Source organism: Tamandua tetradactyla, chromosome 6 (assembly GCF_023851605.1).
Source record: "Tamandua tetradactyla isolate mTamTet1 chromosome 6, mTamTet1.pri, whole genome shotgun sequence".
NCBI classification, from domain to species: domain Eukaryota; kingdom Metazoa; phylum Chordata; class Mammalia; order Pilosa; family Myrmecophagidae; genus Tamandua; species Tamandua tetradactyla.
Genome location: NC_135332.1, coordinates 19,860,597 through 19,883,177, shown reverse-complemented (window position 1 = coordinate 19,883,177; position 22,581 = coordinate 19,860,597). Strand labels below are relative to the sequence as shown.

The window sequence follows — 22,581 nt, the reverse complement described above, 5'->3', positions numbered from 1 at the left end:
GCAGCAGACACTCAGCATGCTTTTCTAAATTCTGATAAATCCTCATTCCTGAAACCTCTTGGGCACTATGGCTACAGATAAAATGACTATCACCTGCAATGGAAAAAAGAGTCCTCTGCAATGCACTTACTGCTCTGCCTGAGTCCCACTCTTCATAAAATACCATAAACAGCATTTACAAAACCAGGAGCTAAGTATCGAGTATAGAATTCAGTGATCATAGAGAGTAACTTGATTGAGAGGGGGTAAGGCGGGGACTGGCACAGCTTCTCATCTATCAAACGGAAAGTGACGAGTTAATGCTTCAGATGGAGAAATTTAGACATAGTCCCCCAGGTGTATTTAAAACTGTGTGCATAAATCCCAGAAAAAAACAGCTCTGCCTCCCACCTCTACGTATGACTCTGACACCCCTCCATCTCTCTAGGGCCCCCTTTGGAGGCCTTCCTCCCCCAACCTCTTCCTCTTTGCGCCAATCTCGTCGTGGCCAAGGGCTTCTGCACAGCTGCCGCCTGGGGCATCTTTTTACCACTCCTCAACCCAGAGTGTTTTTCTATCTTTTCACTTTCAACTTCAGATCTAAACTGTGTTTCTGGTAGACAGGATATTTTTGGATACTGCTTTCATATACAATCTGACAATCTCTCTGCCTTTCAAATAGAGTGTTGAATGTATTTATCAAGAGGGCTGAATTTACATCTGCTATTTGTTTTCGACATGTCTCAAGAGTTTTTGGTTCTTCTCTTTCTCTTTTACTGCTTTCTTTTGTGTTAATCAGATTTTTTTGCATCATTTTAATTCTTCTGTTTATATATTTTTAAGTTATTTTTGTAGTGATTGATGTAAGGATTTCAATATTTGTTATCATAATCTACTTCACATTAATACGACAATACCAGCAACACACAGGGACTTTTCCATCACAGTTCCACTTTCTTCTTCTTTTGTGCTATAACTGTCTACATATCATAAACAAACCTAACAGTATGTTATGGTTTATGGTTTGTACATATGTTACAAACCTAACAGTACATTCTTATAGTTATTGCTCCTACTGGTTTGAATCTGTTGTGTACCCCAGAAAAGCCAAGTTCTTTTAATCCAATCTTGTTGTGGCGGACCTGTTGCTGGGTGGGACCCTTTCATTAGATTGTTTCCATGGAGATACGATCCTGCTCATTCAAGGTGGGTCTTCATCAGCTTGCTGGAGTCCTTTAAGAGAGAGTTCAGAGAAGCTAAGAAAGAAAACGCCTCAAGAGAATCCAGAAAGACCCACAGGAGCTGAGGAAGCATTTCTTCCAACTCTGGAGAGAAGGACAGCAAACGCTGCCATGTGCCTTCCCATGGGGCAGAGAAACCTTGTAAATGATCAGCCTTTCCTGAGTGAAGGTATCCTCTTGTTGATGTCTTAATTTAGACATTTTCATGGCCTTAGAACTGTAAATCTGCAAACTAATACATCCCCTTTGTAAAAGTCAATCCATTTCTGGTATACAGCATCCCGGCAGCATTAGCAAATGAAATATTGCTTTAAACAATTTTTTTAAAGAAATTAAGAAAAGATACAAAGTGCATCATTTTCCCAGTGCTACTGAAACAAACTACGACAAAGTGGGTGACTTAAAAGGAACTTACTCTCTTATAACTTGGGAGGTCAGAAGTTCAAACGGAAGGTGTCAACAGGGTCATCTCGCTCGACGCCCTGAGAGAGAAACCATCTCTCGCCTCCTCTCTCCTGGTTTGCAACTCTGGGCACTATCGGCTCGGAAATGCTTCGCCCAATCTTTGCCTCCATCTTAATGTCGCCTTTGTCTCTTTCTCTCACATCCTCTTCTCTTATGAGGACACCAGTCACTGGATTTGGTGCTCATCCTAAACTGTCCAGTGTGAGCTCATCTTACTTGTCAACCAGTCACATCAGTGAGGTCCTATTTTCAAATAAGGTCATGTTTTGAAATTCCAGGTGAATATGAATTTTGGGGGGGCCACTATTCAATCAGCTGCAAACACTCGTATGTGTAGGTGTGTGTGTGTACATACATATGCAATCTTTTGTATTTACACACGTTTTTACTATTTCCCATGGTCTTCACTTCCTCCTGTGGATTCAAGTTATTCTCTGTGTCTTTCAGCCTGAAGAATGTCCTATAATTTATAGGCTCTTTTTTTTTTTTTTTGACACGGCCAGGCTCTGGGAATCAAACCCAGGTCACCGGCATGGCAGGCAAGAACTCTGCCACTGAGCCACTGTTGCCTGCCAATTTATAGGTTCTTGTAGGGCAGGTCTGCTAGCAAGAATTCTCCCAGTTTTTGTTCAGCTGGGAATGTTTTAACTTTTACTGGATTTAGAGTTCATGGTTCACTATTTTTATTTTTACTTCTTGGTTTTCAGCCCTTCACATATATCCTCCCACTACCTTCTGGTCTCACCGTTTGCTGGTCACTCATCACACTGATCCCCTGGACATGGGAAATCAGTTTTTCCTTGCTGCCTTCAATATTCTGTCTTTACTTTTCAGCACATTAATTTGAAGGTGTCTAGGTGTGGATATCTCTGTGCTTATTCTACTTGGGGTCAGTCATCTTAAACCTGAAGATTAATGTTTTTCATCAAATTAGAGAAATTGGAGGGTTTTTTGGTTATTATTTCTTCATATATTTTTTCTGCTCCTTTCTCTCTTCCCCTAAGAACTATGTTGTTATACTTGGCACTGTTATGTGGATCTTCAATTTTCTTCAATCTTTTTTTTCTGTTCTTCAGATTGGATAATTTCTAATGCTGTATCTTCAAGTTCACTGATTCTCTCTTCTGCCATCTCAAATCTGATGTTCAGTCTATCTTACAAATTTTCCATTTCATTATTGTGCTTTTCAACCTTAAAATTTCCATTTGCTTCTTTTTTCTAGCTTCAATTTCTCTACTGATATTCCCTATTTAAAAGTCACTGACATGGGCGGGCCGCGGTGGCTCAGCGGGCAAAGTGCTTGCCTGCTTTGCCGGAGGACCTCGGTTCGATTCCCGGCCCCAGCCCATGTAACAAAAACGGAGAAACAGAATACAATAAAACAAGAAAATGTTTAAAAATGTTTCCCTTTCTTCCTTCCTTCCTTCCTTCTATCCTTCCTTCCTTCTCTCTGTCTTTCCTTTAAAAAAAAAAAAAAAAAAAAAAAAAAAAAAAAGTCACTGACATTATATTTTCCTTTAATTCTCTGAACATATTTATAATACCTGCTTTGAAGTCCTGTTTGCCAACTCCAATATCTGGGCTCAGTCAGAATCAGTTTCTATTAACTTTTTCTTGTGATTATATATAACTTTTTCTATGTCTTTGCATGCTTCCTAATTTTTTATTGAAAACTGGACATTTCAGGTAATATGTTGTAGTAACTCTGAGTTCTGATTTATTTTCCTGTGGGGATTCTTTTCTTTCTTTATGAAGCTGGACTTAAATGGTACCAGCTCCTATGTGGTATACTTCTACTAACATCTATGCTCTGTGTTTTCAGTCCTCCTCCTCCTTCATCATCCTCCTCCCCCTCCCCTCCATTCTCCTTACCCCTAGTTCATACCTAGGGGCCACCCCTGTGTCTGCATGGCTTAGTAGTCACCTGATGATTTGGGCAGAGGTTGTACTCAAAACATCACAGGTCTGCCCTCTGTCAATTAATCTGAATATGAATCTAGCAAAGCAACATTAAAAAATTTAGCCAGTTCACAGGCCTCTCTTAGATTTTAATTTCTGTCATATTTTTCTCAGGTTTCTCCTGGATATGCTCACAATTTCCCACTCATTCAGGAATGTGTCAAGAACTTGTCTAGCCTTCCCATTGTTTTCTCATTTCCAGGGCCTCCATATTAGCTTTTTTGGTTGGACCACCATTCACCCCAACCAGGAAAGCAACCTCATGATAACAAAGCTGCAGGTTTTCCCATTAATTTCCTACTGAGGTAGCCTTTTCTGGCATGTTGTCATGGCCACCCCTATGCTGGCTAAATCACAATTCTCAGAGACAGACACAGGGGTGGGTCCAGGTGAAAGCAGCCGCCGCAAGGTAAGAACACAGGCTTTCCTTGTTCTTACCCAAAGCACATGGCCTCTGTCCTCTGCCAATCTCCACACACTGCCACAACCAGAAGCCCTCTGATTTTGCTCTTGTTTGAGGCATTATTCACTACCTTCTAGCACCAAGCATTCTGCTGCTGAACGCGAATACCATCCTGATTTTTGGTCTGTGCATATGACCGTTTCCCTTCCCTGGTAGGTTTCAGGACCCTCTCTTTACTCCTGTTGCTGTTTTCTGACATTCACAGTGATATGGTAATACAGTGACATGATACAAACAAAATATAAATACAAATGTATAAAATTCAGTGAAGTCTCTTGAGTACCCTTGTACTCACTCTAATTCCCAGCACTCCCTGCAATCTTACTTACAAAGTCATCACTATTTTCAGTTTCTAGTGTACATCTTTCCGGAGTTTATGCATATACAAGCAAACTGAATATATAAAATCGCATTTCCTCTGTCTTTACATAAAAGGTATTTTTGGTCTTTTAACACTATTAAAAAATTTTGAGGACAACAAAATGTTCAGTTTATGTAAATTATACATATTAATATTTATAATATTAAAAATTAAACTGAAATAATTAAATTATTAATTCTTTTAAAAAGTTATTAAACATAAATAACATGATTTTATGAGAAATAACTATATTAAAAATTATATATTTTCCAAAACAATAAAATTGGTGAGAAGTGTGCTATTATTTTGTATTTTTGCAAATCCCTAATATCTGGCTCAAAAGAACACAGCTGGATTCTCATAATTGCTTCTGCATTTAATCTGTTATTTAATATACTACATTATGCATGCAATTTCTTCTATCTTTGAGAGTACTAAGTTTTATTCTTTTTTTTGCATTCTTGCTATTTCCTCCAGTCTCGGTTTTCTCTTTGCAGCCTACCACTCGCTTCACTCCCTAAACCTGAGCTCTCCAGATTGATGCCTCGGGACGGCTCTGTGGAGCAGAGATTCTCATTCTGTCAGAGCTCCTGCCTGCACACACAGCAGCATCTGCCCTAAGGCAGGTACCCCCCCTCTTCCATGCTCTTATATTTTCCAGAAATTAGCAAAATCCCTCATCTACTGAACATCTCATGCTATTTTATCTTTGTGGACTCAAACCTTTGTTATTCCTATGCCACAACCTCATTAGCGTCTCAGGATGTAGAATAAATAAATATATATATAAATATATATAATCTGTTACACATGATGGGATTTCATTGTTTAACAAGTTCTCCCCTTGCTTCTTAAAACTAATTATACTTGGGGACAAATACATATATATGCATCCTATATAAGGGATCCACTGCAAAAGATTTTTTATTGTTCAGTTTTGTATAATGTCTCAAAGTTAGATGTAAGTGGCTAAGTGTGCCCCAGAAAGTACCAGACCTTTCAATAGTGAGAACAGAAATTTTTCAGAAAAAACTTTAAGAAGGAAAAAAGGTACCAGCTTACCTTGGAGAACCATGTGGCTCTGTGCCAGAGCTGGCAGGAGATGTGAGGTTCTGCTCTATGCGCTGATAGTTCCTTATCTGAGTAGGGACCGGAATGGGTGCTGTCTCACTGTGAGGTGACACAGTGGGCTGGCATGGCCTACAACCATATTTAAAAAGGAAAAAAATACTGATAAGACATTTTTCATGCGACCTATTGGTGACATTTAGAGAAAATTCCAGAAGAAGACAAATGATCAATCAGTTCCGTATGTGAATAAGAAATAATCAAGTTAAAAGTATATAAAACTGGGTAGGCCATGGTGGCTCAGCAGGCAGAGTTCTCACCTGCCATGCTGGAGAGCCAGGTTCGATTCCTGGTGCCTGCCCATGCAAAAAAAATACACAAAGCAAATGCTAAGCCCATTCAATTGGGAAAGAATTAGTCTCTTCACAAATGGTGTTGAGAGAACTGGATATCCATATACAAAAGAATGAAACAGGAACCCCATCTCACACCATATATAAAAACAAACTCAAGATGTATCAAAGACCTAAGTATAAAAACCAAGACTACAGAAATCCTACAAGTAAATGTAGGGAAGCATTCCCATACATAGGGAAGGATCTTATATTAGGCAAAGGTTTCTTAGACTTTACACTCAAAGTACATGCAATGACATAAAAAATAAATAAATAGGATCTCATCAAAATTAAATACTTTTGTGTATCAAAGAACTTTGCCATGAAGACAACCTATTCGATGGAAGAAAATATTCAGAAACCATATATCCAATAAGGTTTTAATACTCAGAACATATAAAGAAACCCTACAACTCAACAATAAAAAGACAAACAATTCAATTAAAAAATGGGCAAAGGACCTGAACAGATATTTATCCAAAGAGGATATCCAAATGGCTAAAAAGCAACAGGTATAAAGATGCTCAACACCACTAGCTATTAGGGAAATGCAAATCAAAACCTCAAAGAGAAATCATTTCATGCCCACTATGATGGCTACTATTAAAAAAACAGAAATTTATAAGTGCTGGAGAGGATGTAGAGAAAGAACATTCATTCATTTTTGGAGGGAAAGTAGAATGCTGCTGCCACCGCTGTGCACGGCAGCTGGCAGTTCCTCAGGAAGCTAAGTACAGGACTACCATACGACCGAGCAGTCCCACCACTGGGTACACACCCAAACAACGTGGAAGCAGGAATGCGAGCAGAAATCCACACACCGATGTTCACAGCAGCCCTAGCCACAATTGCCAAAAGATGGTAGGATTCCAAACGTCCATCAACTGACGAATGGACAAACAAAATGCAGTATCTACACACAATGGACTATTACTCAACTGTGAGAAAGAAGGAAGTTCTGATATGTGGGGCAGCATGGATGAACCCTGAGGACATCATGCTGAGTGAACCAAGCCAGACACAAAAGGACAGATGCTGTATGATCTCCTTAACAAGAACTAATTATAATAAGAGAATTTAGAGAGTTGGAATCTAGTGTACCAGGGGACGGACTGGGGGGAGAAAATGGAGAACTGATGCTTAATTTGTACAGAATTTCCATTTAGGTTGATTGTAAAGTTTTAGAAATGGATGATGGTGATAGTAGCACATTATTGTGAGTGAAACTAACAGTACTGTATTATATATGTAAATATGGTTAAAAGAGGAAATTTTAGGCTATGTTACTAGAATAAAAATTAAAAGACAAAAACAAAACATAGGACTGCATAACACAGTGAACCCTATTGCAGACAATGGGTTAATAGTACAAGTATAAAAATGTCCTTTCATGAATTATAACAAAACGTACAACACTAATACAAGGTGTTAATAATAGGGTAGTATATGGGAAAATACACCTAATGTAAATTAAAGACTATAGTTAATAGTACGATTTTAATATTACTTCAATTATACAAAGATGTCAAACTAATGCCAAATATCAACAATAGGTGGGTACATGGGAACACCATATTTTTTACATGACTTTTCTGGAAACCTACAACTTCTCTAAATAAAAACAATTTTTAAGTAAAAAACAAAATATACAAAGCCAAAAACCCTGTTTGTCATGTAAAGAACGTTTCTGGCCTTCGGGTGCGTGGTGAGCCCAGCCCTGCAGTGAACACTGCAGCCCGGCTCCCCTACAGAGCTGAGCAGGGAGGGCAGCAGTAAAGCGCTCGCCTGCCATGCAGGAGACCCAGGCCCAAGCCCCGGGCCACGCACGACTCCTCCCCTCCCCCCGCCCCCCGCCAAAAACCCCCAGAAAATTTGAGAAGGCCCCAGGGCAGCAAAACCCGATTCATCCACTCATGTCCTGCTGTTTAGTACTATGCAAGGAAAAAAAATTTCTAGGAAATATGTTGCCTAAAGAACAGAAATTTCAAGAGCAAAAAGACTGGAATGTTTACAAAAGTTTATGTAGGTCATAAATGTCCCCAAGGAACTCCAACTACACACAGATTAAAAACACACGGTGCAACATCCAAGCACGTAACTGAGCTGAGGGCCACTTTTTGAAGGATCAAGATTTGGTTTCATTTAATAATCTCTTTCCTTGCTTTTCATAAATTCAGAAATAGTATTTTATTAGATGACTTTCAAATCAATTTATCACATATCTTGAAACATGTCAGGGACAATACTGGCTCAAAGAAAGATGGCTTATTTCATTCTTCTGTCCATTATAATTCTAATAAAGCCACTTGAAACTGCCATTTTTCCCCACTTCGTTGCAAGCAGAAAGAGACTACATATTTGGTCATCCAACAAACATGGTCATATACCAAAGTGCCACATTAGAACTTCTGAATCAAGTAATTTATATTTAAAGTGTCACATTAGAACTTTTGAACCAAGTAAGTAATAAAAAGAAAACCCCACCTATAACATGTTAGTCAACATCCCAATATCCACTCACCCACTGTTTCTTTTTTTTTAATTTTTTTGATTAAAAAAAATTACAGGAAAGAAACACAAACATTCTCAATATGTGATCATTCCATTTTACATATATAATCAGCAATTCACAATATCATCACATAGTTGCATATTCATCATCATGATCATTTCTTAGAACATTTGCATCAATTCAGAAAAAGAAATAAAGACAACAGAAAAATAAAATGAAAACAGAAAAAAAATATTTACATACCATACCCCTTACTCCTCCCTTTCATTGATCACTACCATTTCAAACTAAATTTACTTTAACATTTATTCCCCCTATTATTATTTTTTTTATTAATTAACGGAAAAAAAGAAATTAACCCAACATTTAGAAATCATACCATTCTACATATGCAATCAGTAATTCTTAACTATTATTTATTTTTATTTCATATGTTCTACTCATCTGTTGACAAGGTAGATAAAAGGAACATCAAACACATGGTTTTCACGATCACACAGTCACATTGTGAAAGCTATATCATTATTCAATCATCATCAAGAAACAAGGCTGCTGGAACACAGCTCTACATTTTCAGGCAGTTCCCTCCAGCCTCTCCATTTCCTCTTGGATAACAAGGTCATATCTACTTAATGCGTAAGAATAACCTCCAGGATAACCTCTCGACTCTGTTTGGAATCTCTCAGCCATTGACACTTTGTCTCATTTCACTCTTTCCCCTTTTGATCCAGAAGGTTTTCTCAATCCCTTGATGCTGGCTCTCAGCTCCTTCTAGGGTTTTTCTCAATCCCTTGATGCTGAGTCCCAGCTCATACGAGGATTTCTGTCCCACGCTGCCAGGAAGATTCACACCCCTGGGAGTCATGTCCCACATAGACAGGGGGAGGGTGGTGAGTTTGCTTGTTGTGTTGGCTGGAGAGAGAGGCCACATCTGAGCAACAAAAGAGGTTCTCTTGGGGGTGACTCTTAGGCCTAATTTTAAGTAGACTTGACCTGTCCTTTGTGGGGTTAAGTTTCATATGATCAAACCCCAAGACTGGGGGCTCAGCCTATAGCTTTGGTTGTCCACACTGCTTGTGAGAATATCAAGAATTCAACTTGGGGAGGTTGAATTCTCCCCCATTCTCACCATTCCCCAAAGGGGACTTTGCAAATACTTTTCTGCTCACTGATCAAGTAACTCTGGGATTCATCGGGGCATCACTCGGGACAAACCAACAAAATCTCACGTCCTACCCAAGGTTCCATGTACTTATGTTGTTCAACCAAGCTATCTACACAAGTTATATTATATTAAGTTAAATATAAATTTTGTAACAAACATTTTTTGCTTTAGTCTCACATGTAAGTTGAAATTTTAAAATATTAATTACCATCTATTTTCAGTACCCTGCAGTAATGACATTCCTTTGTTCTTCCTCATGCAAAAACATTTTTTAAATTTGTACAATTTAGTCACTGCCATTATACACTCCAGGCATTCCTAGATTATACCATCTCAATTTTTATCGTCTATATTTCTTTCTGATTTCATTTGTGCCCCCAGCCCTCCTCCCTCTATCATTCTCACATTCAGCTTCATTCAGTGTTTTAACATAATTGTATTATTACAGTTAGGTAATATTGTGCTGTCCATTTCTGAGATTTTACATTCAGTCCTTTTGCACAATCTGTATCCCTTCAGCTCCAATTACCCAATATCTTACCCTATTTCTATCTCCTGATGGTCTCTGTTACCAATGAAATTCTCCAAGTTTATTCACTAATGTCAGTTCATATCAGTGAGACCATACAGTATTTGTCCTTTTGTTTCTGGCTAATCACACTCAGCATAATGTCCTTAAGGTCCATCCATGTTGTTACATGTTTCATAACTTTATTCTGTCTTACAGCTGTATAATATTTCATCGTATGTATATACCACAGTTTGTTTAGCCACCTGTCTGTTGATGGATATTTTGGCTGTTTCCATCTCTTGGTAATTGTAAATAATGCTGCTATAAACATTGGTGTGCAAATGTCCGTTTTTGTCCATGCCCTCATGTCCTTTGGTAGAGACAGCATATAAATGGGTCCTGTTCCCTAATCCATTCTGCCAGTCCATGTCCCACGATTGGGAAGCTTAATCCACCAACATTCAGTGTTATTACTGCCCAGGCAGTACCCTCCAATTCCATTTTGTCTTTTGGCTTTTATATGTCCTTCTAATTTTCCTTCTTTTTACCTTTACTCATAGTCTCCCTTTCTACACTCTTCTCCACACCTTTCTCTTCTGTCTTCATATCTATCTCTAGTGCTCCCTTTAGTATTTCTTGCAGAGCTGGTCTCTTGGTCACAAATTCTCACAATGATTTTTTGTCTGAAAATGTTTTAATTTCTCCCTCATTTTTGAAGGACAATTTTGCTGGATATAGAATTCTTGGTTGGCAGTTTTTCTCTTTTAATAATTTAAATATATCATCCCACTGTCTTCTTGCCTCCATGGTTTCTGTTGAGAAATCTATGCATAATCTTATCGGGCTTCCCTTGTATGTGATGGATTACTTTTCTCTTGCTGCTTTCAAGATTCTCTCTTTCTCTTTGACCTCCGACATTCTGATTAATAAATGTCTTGGAGTACGTCTATTTGGATCTATTCTCTTTGGGGTAAGCTGCACTTCTTGGATCTGTAATTTTAAGTCCCTCATAAGAGTAGGGAAATTTTTCACTGATAATTTCCTCCATTAGTTTTTCTCCTCCTTTTCCCTTCTCCTCTCCTTCTGGGACACCCACAACATGTATACTCATGCGCTCCATATTGTCCTTCAATTCCCTGGGTCCCTGCTCATATTTTTCCATTCTTTTCCCTATATTTTCTTTTTCTTGTTGGATTTCAGATGTTCTGTCCTCCAGTTCACTAATCCTTCTGCCTATTGAAATCTACCATTGCAGGTTTCCATTGTTTCTTTCATCTCTTCTACTGTGCCTTTCATTCCCGTAAGTTCTGTGATTTGTTTTTTCAGACTTTCGATTTCTTCTTTTTGTTCATTCCTTGCCTTCTTTATATCCTCCCTCAATTCATTGATTCGGTTTTTGACGAGGTTTTCCATGTCTGTTCGTATATTCTGAATTAATTGTTTCAGCGCCTGTATGTCATTTGAATTGTTGGTTTGTTCCTTTGACTGGGCCATATCTTCAATTTTCCTGGTGTGATTTGTTATTTTTTGCTGGCATCTAGGCATTTAATTACCTTAATTAGTTTTTTCTGGAGACTGCTTTCACTTCTTTTACCTAGGGTCTTCTTGCTGGATGAATTTGTTGTCTCTCTGTTCTTTGACATTCAGTTCAGCTTTTTCTGGACCTCTAGCTTAGGTTTTGTTTAACAGAGAATTTTTCAGTTCTTGTTTTCTTGTTTCTTGCCCTGCTTGTATGGTGCCTTTCCCTCCCACCCTGAGGAGGGTCTACATAGATATTATAGACTGCAGTGGGATTTTCCCAGACCAAACTGGCCTCCTATCAGTAGAAAAGAATCACCTGCGTCAGTTTTCCCTGAGGGTGAGACCGAGCAGGTTGACAGACTTTCCTATGAAGTCTCTGGGCTCGGTTTTTCTTATCCTGCCCAGTATGTGGTGCTTCTCTGCCTGCAGGTCCAACCACCATAAGATGATGCAGTATCTTTAAATCTGGAAGACTCTCCCTGCTGGGGGCGTGGTGGAGACAGAGGAGAGGTTGTAGGCTAGTTTTAATGGCTTCAAATTACCAAGCCCTGGTGTCTGAATTCCTTGAGGGAGCTATTCCACCCGAGTTGGGCTTCACCCCTCCCCTGGTCACTCCTTGTTTCTTACTAACAGAACTGAAGTTTTATTGGCAGTGGTGATGTACCCAGTTAAATTACTACATATTTCAGTCTCCCCTGAAGCCAGTTGTATTTTACGGTCAATGAGTTGTAAGCGGGTTACAAGAAAGACTCCCAGAGAAACCTTTTGTCTTCTATTCACTCTTTCTCCCTCTTCCTGCTCAAAAGGTAGATATGCTTGCTGGAGCTTCAGCAGCTTTTGTGGAACCACAAGGTAAAGCTAAGAGAATTTGGAAAGACCTAACTTGCCTATGCCACAGAAACAAAGGCAGCAACTACTTTTCTGGACTTTCCTTGATGTGAAAAATCAAACGTTTAAGGTTTAAGCACACAACAGCCAAGACCTTTTTGTTTCAGTCAAGTGGATTTCCTAACTGATACGCCATTTAATATGCATGTGTAAGCTCTCTCAGTATTTTCCATTTAGGTATTTCTATTAAGTATCTGTTCAATACAGTGATTTGTTTTAAATATCTATATATCTGATTCTTCAACTTATCTGTATCCTAAAAACTAAAACTCCACAAATCAAAATTAAAGAGCTTTACAAGGCTTCCCTCTTCCAACTCCAATAAACTAACACATTCACGAACCTTACCGCCTAAACTCCTTATAGCGGAACAACCGGCATGGCCATAATTACCAAAAGGCAAATGAACAAATGTCCTTCTTTCTACTACTTCCATTCAGAGAGTAAAGAAAGAGTCTTTAAAGCAAGTACATCAAGGATCTTTTTTTAAAAATGCATATTGTCAAGTTCTGCTATTTTTCTTGTACTTGTTAATCACCAAAAGGAGGTTAAGGAGCTGGAATTTAGGTACCTGAAGAAGCAAACTTAGCAACCCCATAATTCAGAGTCACTCTCTCAATCAATCACCTGACTCCTCTAAGACTTTCAGTTCCTCCATCACCAGCACTTCAGAAGAGCATCCAGAGCAGGTGTTCTCCCCGTTATTTCAGCAGGTGTGGACAGACCTGCAGACAGGCTCACTCCAGCCTAGAAACAGTCCCCAGGTCCTACATAGCCAAAACTACTGCAACCACTGCTCTTTCTACCCTCAGATTAACTCCAGCACCTGCCCACCACTGGACTCCCAGAGAGCTGGGCAAGGAGGAGGAAGGTCTGTGTGTGTCCTGCATCTCCAACAGTCTTCCTCACCCCTACAGGCCCTGCAGCTCAGAGGACTCAAAGGGCATGCCTTCCTTAACCCACCTGCAATTTTAGGAAGACTAAGCCATCTGACTGGAGTACAGCAATCACATATGATTCTGTCTATTCCCACAAATGCTGAGAGAGGAGGACCCAAACAAAAAAGGGACAAAAAAAAAAGACGGAGTAACTGAAAGACAGCTTCTTCATATCCACAGTCTCGGCACCTGGCAATCCCCAGTTACCGCTCTTTATTTCAGGAAGACTGCATGAGTGAATACCAAGAGGTGAACAAGCAAATGGGACAGCAGGGCTATAGCTAGAGTACAAGACCAGGGACTGAGGGAAATTGTTCCCAGCCTACCGCTGCTGACAGAATGCAGTGGGAGGATCCAGAAAGAAAGCAGGGAGTGGCTGTGAGGCAGGCAGGCAGAGGGCCAGCAGCCCAGCCAGGGAAGGGACACCCAGCTTCCCGCACGGCAGGCTACCGCTGCCTCCACCAGGACCCCAGAGCAACCCAGCTGCACATCCCCCAGAGCCTGACGCCCATGTGCACACCTACTCTTTATCTGAGTGCACAGGGAGTGATTTATCATCTCCCTTCATGCACTAAGACTGGTGAGGAAGTGTTACAAGAAGTATTTCATTAGGTGAAAATATGCTCAGTAGTGAAGAACAGAAAAATTAGAGTTACACTCTTCAAAGGAAAGCTGAAAAAGGGATCAAGGACCACTTAAGGAAGGGCAGCACACCAAAAAAGCAAACACCTGGAAACGCACAGTTCCCATAACTGAAGCATATTCTCAAAGAAAGGCAGCGCACAAGTCTGCATAAGAGCTGCTTAACCCTATGGCTCCCAAACTGTCACAGCACCCCAGGGTGCCACTTCAAACACAAAGAGGTGCCCTGGAGTACTTTATGTCTTTGAAGGAAACACAGACATCTCTCAGACCCGTACAAACCACTCTGCTACTATCACAACCTCAAACTACTGTTAAGCTTGGGCACAGCTGCTTACAAACGGGACTGTTGAGCATTTCCATTAGCCTAGAGGTATCACTAAAAACCGACTGACACACTAAGGGGACTCTAGTTTAATGTGTTTTACTACATAGTCCCAAAATTCCTAGTACAAATTTGATGCTTTTCCATGGAATTTTATTTTGGCAGAGCCGTGTCATGGCCCTTAAAGCTTCCTTTTGCCATCACTCTTTTGGCCCCAAACAGGAGTTGCTCTTTCAACCCCGACCCCAGAATGAGGAAGGCATGTGAGGCGGAATCACACCTGACCCACAGCCAGCAGCCATGAGTGAGAAATAAATCCTTGCTGCTATAAGCCACCAAAGTTTGAGGGTTGTTTGTCTTTGGTACCAAGACAAAAAAAAAGTAAGAGGAAGCCAGCCGCCTCCTGTATTCACATATCTCTCAAGTCCAGTTTCCCTCACTTTCTTTCCTACTGCAGGCCAACACATTTAAAATCATACCTTATATTTTGAGAATACAGTTTTGATAGTTAATCAAATTGTATTTAAGCTACTGTTTAATATTTAAAATTCAAGTAACTCTGATATCTGTATTTATAGGTTTTTTTTCCTTCCTTGCTTTAATCTTAAATTACTTTATTAAACATACCATACAGACAGGCTTTACATGATGATTACTTAGATTTTTTTTTTTAATATGCCTATGGATAAGCTAACTCAGATATCCATTTTAGGTGGTTAAGATTTGCATATGTTAAGTATAAAAATATTTGTATCTTCCTATTTTTCTGAAATCATATCCACTGTTGGTGGTTCTAAGTGTATTGTTTGTTTTCTTAAATTAAAAAAAAATTAACAACAAAAAAACAAAAAACAAAGCAGATGCAAAAAAAATCACATTTTAGATTTCTCTTACTTGTTGACTGAAAAAAGCTTTTTGGAAAATAATACATAAAACATTATGAAACCTATATAAAATAAATAAAAACAGTACTTACTGAAAGTGCATAATATATATACATTTATATGTACCTACATGGATTCAACTGTTTTTATGTTCTTTTATTTCTTTTAAAATTGTTACTACAAGGCAAAATATGTGGACCTAACAAAGTTGAGGAATGTGTCCACGTAATCATTTTATCATTCTACATACTTTATTTTTCTCTATACTTTGCTTAAAATATTTCATATCAAAAAGAAATGGTTGAGGGCGGGCCACGATGGCTCAGCAGGTAAGAATGCTTGCCTGCCATGCCAGAGGACCCGGGTTCGATTCCTGGTTCCTGCCCATGTGAAAAAAAAAAAAGAAATGGTCGGGGGCCACAGTGGCTCAGAGGCAGAGTTTTCACCTGCCATGCCAGAGACCCATTAACTGATGAATGTATAAAGAAAATGTGGTACACATACAGTTAATATTATTCAGCTGTAAAAATGATTGAAGTCGTGATACATGAGACAACACAGATGAGCCCTGAAGACATCATGTTAAATAAGCCAGACATAAGCTAGACATAAAAGGACAAATAATGTATGATCTCAATTATATGAAACACTCAGAATAAGCAAACTCACAGTCAGAATCTAGATGGGGGTACGCAATGAGGAGCTAATGCTTAAGGTATACAGAGTTTCTATTTGGGCTGACCATAAAGTTTTGATAATGATGTGGCAATGGTAGCACCACATTGTGAAAGCTAACTAACAGCACTGAATTACAGAGGTGAATGTGGTTGAAAGGGGAAATGTTAAGTTAGAGCTCTGAAGCCAGGAAAGTCAGCACTACCCCAAACGGCAACTATTAAAAAGCTGAAAAACTGATTCGACTTTGAGTAGAGATGTGAATGAAGATGATCTGGAGAGAACTAAGGTAAATCAGAATATATGATAAACGATGACATTATTTTAAAACTTCAACTTCTGTGTGAGACCAAAGAAAGGGATGTTTATTTGATGCAAAATTTGTATTTTGGGTAGTGCGTTATCTAATTTAACTTGTGTGGTCAGTTGACATGAACACCGTAATTACATGGAATCTTGAACAGGAAAGGAGATCTTGTTGGTCTGTCCAACTTAGTGTGATGCCCCAATACCTCCCAGAGTAATCTGGACAGAGAATAAAAAAGTATTTGTGAAGTCCCCTTGGGAGACTGGGAGAAAGACTGGAGAAAAGAATTCTCCATCTGGGGAATTCCAGATATTCTCAGAAGCCGTGGGGACAACCAATTCAATAGGCTAAGCCCTTGAACTTGGGGTTTGCCCCTATGAAACCTATTCCTGCAAAGGATAGGCTAAGCCTGCTTAAAATTATGATTAAGCGTCACCCCCAGAGAACCTTTTTGGTTGCTCAGATGTGGGCTCTCTCTTTCTAAGTCAACTCGACAGGTGAACTCACTGTTCACGGCCCTCCCCGCTGTTTGGGACATGACTCCCAGGGGTGTAAATCTTCCTGGCAACGTGGGGCAGGACTTCTGGGATGAGCCAGGACCTGATATCATGGGATTGAGAAAGTCTTCTTGATCAAAAAAGGGGAAGAGAGAAAGGAGACAAAATAGTTTCGTTGGTTGAGAGATTTCAAACAGAGTTGAGAGGTTATCCTGGAGGTTATTCTTATGCATTATATAAATATCCCTTTTTATGGTGTACTGGAGTGGCTAGAGAGAAGTACCTGAAACTGCTGAACTGTAATCCAACAGCCTTGATTCTTGAAGATGACTGTATGACTACATAGTGTTTACAATGTGGCTGTTTGATTGTGAAAACCTTGTGTCTGATGCTCCCTTTATCCAGGATATAGTTAGATAAGTGGGGAAAAAAAAGGACAAAAAAAAATAATAGAGTGGGGGAATAAAGCATAAAAAAAATTGGGTAGATTGCAATACTAGTGGTCAGTGAGAGGGAGGTATAAGGTATATGGGATGTATGGTTTTTTCCCTTTTGATTTCTTTTTCAGGAGTGATGCAGTGTTCTAAAATGACCCTGATGATAAATACACAACCATTTGATGATATTCTGATCTACTGGTGGTGTTCTTTGGATAGACAGCACGGTGTGTGACGACAGCTCAATAAAAATATTTAATTAAAAAAGGGGGAGATTTTAGGTTGTGTATATGTTCCCAGGGCAGTGAACCCTGTTGTAAATGATGGATTACAGTTAACTGCACAATTATTAAAATGTTCTTTCATGAATTGCAGCAAATGTACCACACTAATGCAAGGTGTTAACAGCATGGTATATGAAAACTGTGTATTTTATGCATGATTTTTCTGTAAATCTACAACTTCTCTATTATAAAAAGACAAAAAGAAATGGTAAATGGTGAAATGATAAACAAAAATCTTAGAATCAGAAAACAAAGTTCTATACCTTCACTCACAAAAATCACATGAAAAATCTTTCAGTTTGTAAACATACCCTCCACACAAGAATTCATTTGAAGCACGTCTTCCAGCAGTTCCCATTGGCATATCATCTAAAAAAAAAAAGAAGAAATGTATCATCAGTCTCATTGTACTGCTGCTTGCTGTTTAAAAAAACACTAAAAGCAAGGAAGCCATGAAAGATGAGCATGTCATGAGAAGACAACACAGGCGGGACAGGTTAAACATCAAAAAGAATAATGACAATAAACTGAAACCTATAAGTATGTAAGTTCATCATTGATCTGTTAACAAAAAAAAAAGGTCACTATTTGCCTTTGGGGGTGCTGAGGAACCCACTCATTAATTTGAAAACTGATAAATAAATGGAAATAAGGATACTTTAGGGTAATTAAATATGTTAAGGGAAAGTTCTTTCTAGAAGAATTCAGCTAATAAAAGAAAAGGTAATCATAAAATTAATGTTTTGTGGGCCCTAATGAAATATTAGATTGCTCAAACTATTAAGTGAAAAGCAAATAAAGAATTTTATAATAGATGGATTAGGCTAATAACACCTAAATCAGATTTTATCAGAAAAAAAAAAAAAAAGACAACTGGACATTATGAGCCTCCTGATGTGATGCAATAAAAAAGACACAATGTCACCTTGTAAGTATTCTGCCCTCCCCCAAATCAAACCCGAATACAAGGTTATAAGAGAAATTTATTAAACTACTGTAAGGCCAGACCCAGAACGGGAAATTTTCCAGGACAAATGACAGTTTCCTCAACAAATAAATGGTAAGAAAATAAAAAATACAGAGAGGGAAACAGAGAGACTAAAAGAAATATAAGCGATATGCTCGGTCAACCAAGACGGTAGCATGAGATGACCCAGGATTCTGGTTCCTCGAACAGTAACTCTGGACAAGCACCATAAACTGGCAGAGCCAACTTCCTCAGAGGTCCAGAACACAGGTAAAGCGTTGTACTAACTGGAAGAGCTCAGAATTAAGAAAACACCACCTAAAAAGAGTGGGAAAAGCTTCTGGTGCCCTTGCAGTCCTCTCCCACCCCCTCCCCAGGTTGCTGTGGACCCAGCCTGTGCTCTACTGTGGGACATGGTTTCGGTCTGGAGGGAGAGAAGTACCCCATGTGTACATTCTGGGGTGCACGTATGTCTGAGCCACACCATCCAGTGGTAGCCTGGTAGTACAAGTGAATTAGACTCTTGTTTCTGGCTCACTGTCTGAGAACTTGCCTTGCATGCAGAAGCAGCTTGCAGACAGCTAACACAGCAAAAGCAACAACTAAATTAAACTGGCCAGGGATGAAGGATTACCAGCTTTAATACCTACAACAGAGCGCATGGGCAGGGAAGGGGAGTCTATTTTATATGAAGAAGAAGGGACATTTATGCCCAGGACAAGACTCATGCTCCAAAAAGACTGAGAGGATCTGGCACTCCTGCCTTGGGCTGAGCTTCTCGGGAGGAGGGCTGACCCCTGGCAGAGTACACCATTGAACTGAGACCATCTGCAAAGACTGTGAAAGGTGTTTTGCACTGGCCTATTTTGTCACCTCCTGGAACTCAAGGAAATCTGTGTCATATCACTAACTGGATAGAAAACTTAAGGAACAGAAACCTCAGGGGCTAAATATGAAAACATACAGCATGGAACAGAAGATTAGAAGACAAAGAAACAGGAATTGATGGCCAATCCAAAGGAACAAGATAAAGTATGAGAAACAAATTAATGAAGAATACCAGACCAGGGACATACCAAAAACTTTTAAAAAATGATCTTACATATGTTAAAATAAATAAAACATGGCGAAATAAGTAAAGGATATCAGGAAAATGATCCATGAACAAAATAAGACTCTCAGTGAAAAAATAACAATTATAAAAAGGAACCAAACAAATACCGGAGTTGACGATCACACTGACTCCCCGACATGGGATGTAATTTCCAGGGGTATAAGCCTGGCCCTGGCATCAGGGGACACAACTGGCCCTGGCATTATGTGGCATTCAAGTTCCAAAGATGAGCCTGGCACTGGCCTTGCAGATGAGTTGACCAATAGCAGGAAAAAGAGATAGAGTTTCAATGGCTAAGAGATTTCAAAATGAGTCAAGAGGTTATTCTGGAGGTTACTCTTATGCAAGCTTCAGCCAGATATTACAAACTGTCATGGTACGTGACAGTTCCAACCTGGAACTAAAACCTGAAACCCTGAAAGATATCCTGGGCTCTAAAATTTTACTTATTAAACTTGCTTTTCAGAGACTTAAACCTCCAGATTGTTCCAATGCCAGAGAAGTTCTAAAATCCAGAAATACTGGACTCCCCAAGAACAACAACTGGTTTCATCCCTCAGCCCCTTAATAACAACGCCCATTTCAGCTGGGAAGCAGAAAGAGCGCTGTTCCCAGACAGCCTCAAGATTAAGAGAAAATTAACAAATGAGAGGGAGGAATTGTAACCCATAAATTAGGATTTAAGGAATGATTTTGATTACTAAATAAAACCCCTTTTGGCTTTCTGGGTACTGAATAGACAGAAGGGAATATCTGAAATCCCTAAATTATAATTCAGCTTCCTGATATCTGAAATGATTGCAAAAAGCCCTTACCTTGTACCTTCATGGCTGTAAAAGCTGTTAATCTCTTTTATCTGGTCATTTTCTTGTAGGCAAAAGGCCCTAATGAAGAATATACCCTGGACATTTGTAAACTGTATCAGCTAGACTCTGCTATTGAAAGATAACTTGTCTCCCTTTCTTTTGGCTCACACCTTTAGTAGAGCAGTGACAGCTCTGCCTCCCCTCCTTTCAGTTTATGTTCTCCTGCTGAAATGAATGAAAGTGATTACACTGTCTCCTTTTCTACTTAGAACTTGCTATTCAAAATGACCCCATCTCCCCTTACTAAAATCCTTTAAACTTCTTAACCCCCCTAAACTCAGGGAGCCAGATTTTGGGCCATCCTACTATGCACCTAGCAACAAACTCTTGCTCTCTTTGAAAAAAAATCATAATAACTGAAAAAAAAAATTTCCTAGAGGGTTTCATTACCAAATTGAAGCCACAGAAGGAGAATGAGAAACAGGGCGGCAAGGAAGGAATATTCCAATAAAGTTTTTGTTTCTGTTAGCAAAACAGAAAACATGAACATACACATTCAAGAAGTCCAAAGAGGATAAACTCAAAGAGAGCCATGCCCAGACACACTGTAGTCAAACAGTCAAGTGCAATGGAAAAGGAGACAATTCCAAAAGCTGCCAGAGAAAAGCAATGTGCCATTTACAAAGGAATCCTAAAAGTGCCAATTTCTCATTAGAAATCAGGGAGTTAAGCCCCTGATCTTGGGGTTCACCCCTATGAAACTTATTCCTAGAAAGGGTAGACTAAGCCTACTTAGAATTAGGCCTAAGAGTCACCCCCAGAGAACCTCTTTTGTTGCTCAGATGTGGCCTCTCTCTCTAAGCCAACACAGCAAGTGAACCCACTGCCCACCCACCCCTACGTGGGTCATGACTCCCAGGGGCATAAATCTCCCTGGCCACATGTAACAGAAATCCCAGGATGAGCTGGGACCCAGTGCCAAGAGATTGAGAAAACCTTCAAGACCAAAAGGGGGAAGAGAGAAATGAGACAGAATAAAGTGTCAGTGTCTAACACAGTCGAGAGGCTATCCTGGAGGTTATTTTCATACATTATATATATATATGTGTATATATATATATCCCTTTTCAGATTACAGTGTATTAGAGTGGCTAAAGGGAAATATCAGACACTGTAGAGCTGTGTGCTCTAGCAGCCTAGTTTCTTGAAGATGACTGTATATAGATATAACTTTTACAATGTGGCTGTGCGTTGTGAAAACCTTGTGTCTGATGCTCCCTTTATCTAGGGTATGGACATATGTGTAAAAAATATGGATTAAAAACAAATAATAGGGGAACCAAAGGTTAAAATATATTGGGTAGATGGAAATACTAGTGGTCAATGAGAGGGAGGGGTGGGGGGTATGAATTTTTTCTTTTTTCTTTTTATTTCCTTTTCTGGAGTGATGCAAATGTTCTAAAAAATGATCCTGGTGATGAATATACAACTACACAATGATACTGTGGGCCACTGATTGTTCACCACGGAGGGAATATGTTTGTATATTGTTTTACTAATAAAATAGTAATAAAAATAAACAAGGAGGATTAAAATAAAAATGTTTTGAGTGTCAAAAAAAAAATCAGGGAGTCAAGGTAGTGGGATGAAATTAAATTTAAAGTAATGAGAAAACTGATCAAGTATTTTATATGTGGCAAGACTGTCTTTCAAAAATGAGGGAGAAATTAAAACATTTCCAAATAAGCAAATGTTGAGGGAGTTTATCAACGTTAGACCTGCCCCAACAGCAATGCTAAAAGGAGTTCTTCAGACTGAAAGGAAAGGACACTAGAGAGTAGACACAAGTAGCATAAAGAAATAGAGATTTCCAATGAAGTTAACCAAAGGGGTAATTCAATATGCCCGAACTATTGAACTGTATTTTGGGTATGTAATTCTACTTTTTACTTCTTACAAGTTATAAAATGCAAAAACATAAAAAAGTTATGATAAATCTGATTTTGGACACAGAATAAAGATGTGATGTGTAACAAGTACTATGGAAAGGCAGGGAGCTAGAGGTATATACAGGGACCTTGTTTGTATATGAAGTTTGCTTCCATAGTTTGCTATGGAAGGCAGCTGATATTAAATGTAAGCCCCATGGTAATCAAAAAGAAAATATATGAAAAATA

At 39.1% G+C, this 22,581-nt stretch overlaps 1 protein-coding gene across 10 annotated transcripts in view; it reads right to left on the bottom strand.

The window, feature by feature from the left end:
- The window catches only part of ULK2 (unc-51 like autophagy activating kinase 2), a 120,640-nt gene that overhangs the window by 33,130 nt on the left and 64,929 nt on the right, over positions 1-22,581 (bottom strand). For all 10 annotated transcript variants that reach the window (XM_077164009.1, XM_077164010.1, XM_077164001.1 and 7 more), the window contains 2 exons: positions 17,829-17,886; positions 5,531-5,668 (listed from right to left, as the gene is read on the bottom strand). In XM_077164009.1, coding sequence (XP_077020124.1) covers positions 5,531-5,668; positions 17,829-17,886 — 196 coding nt within the window. The remainder of the gene's footprint in view (positions 1-5,530; positions 5,669-17,828; positions 17,887-22,581) is intronic.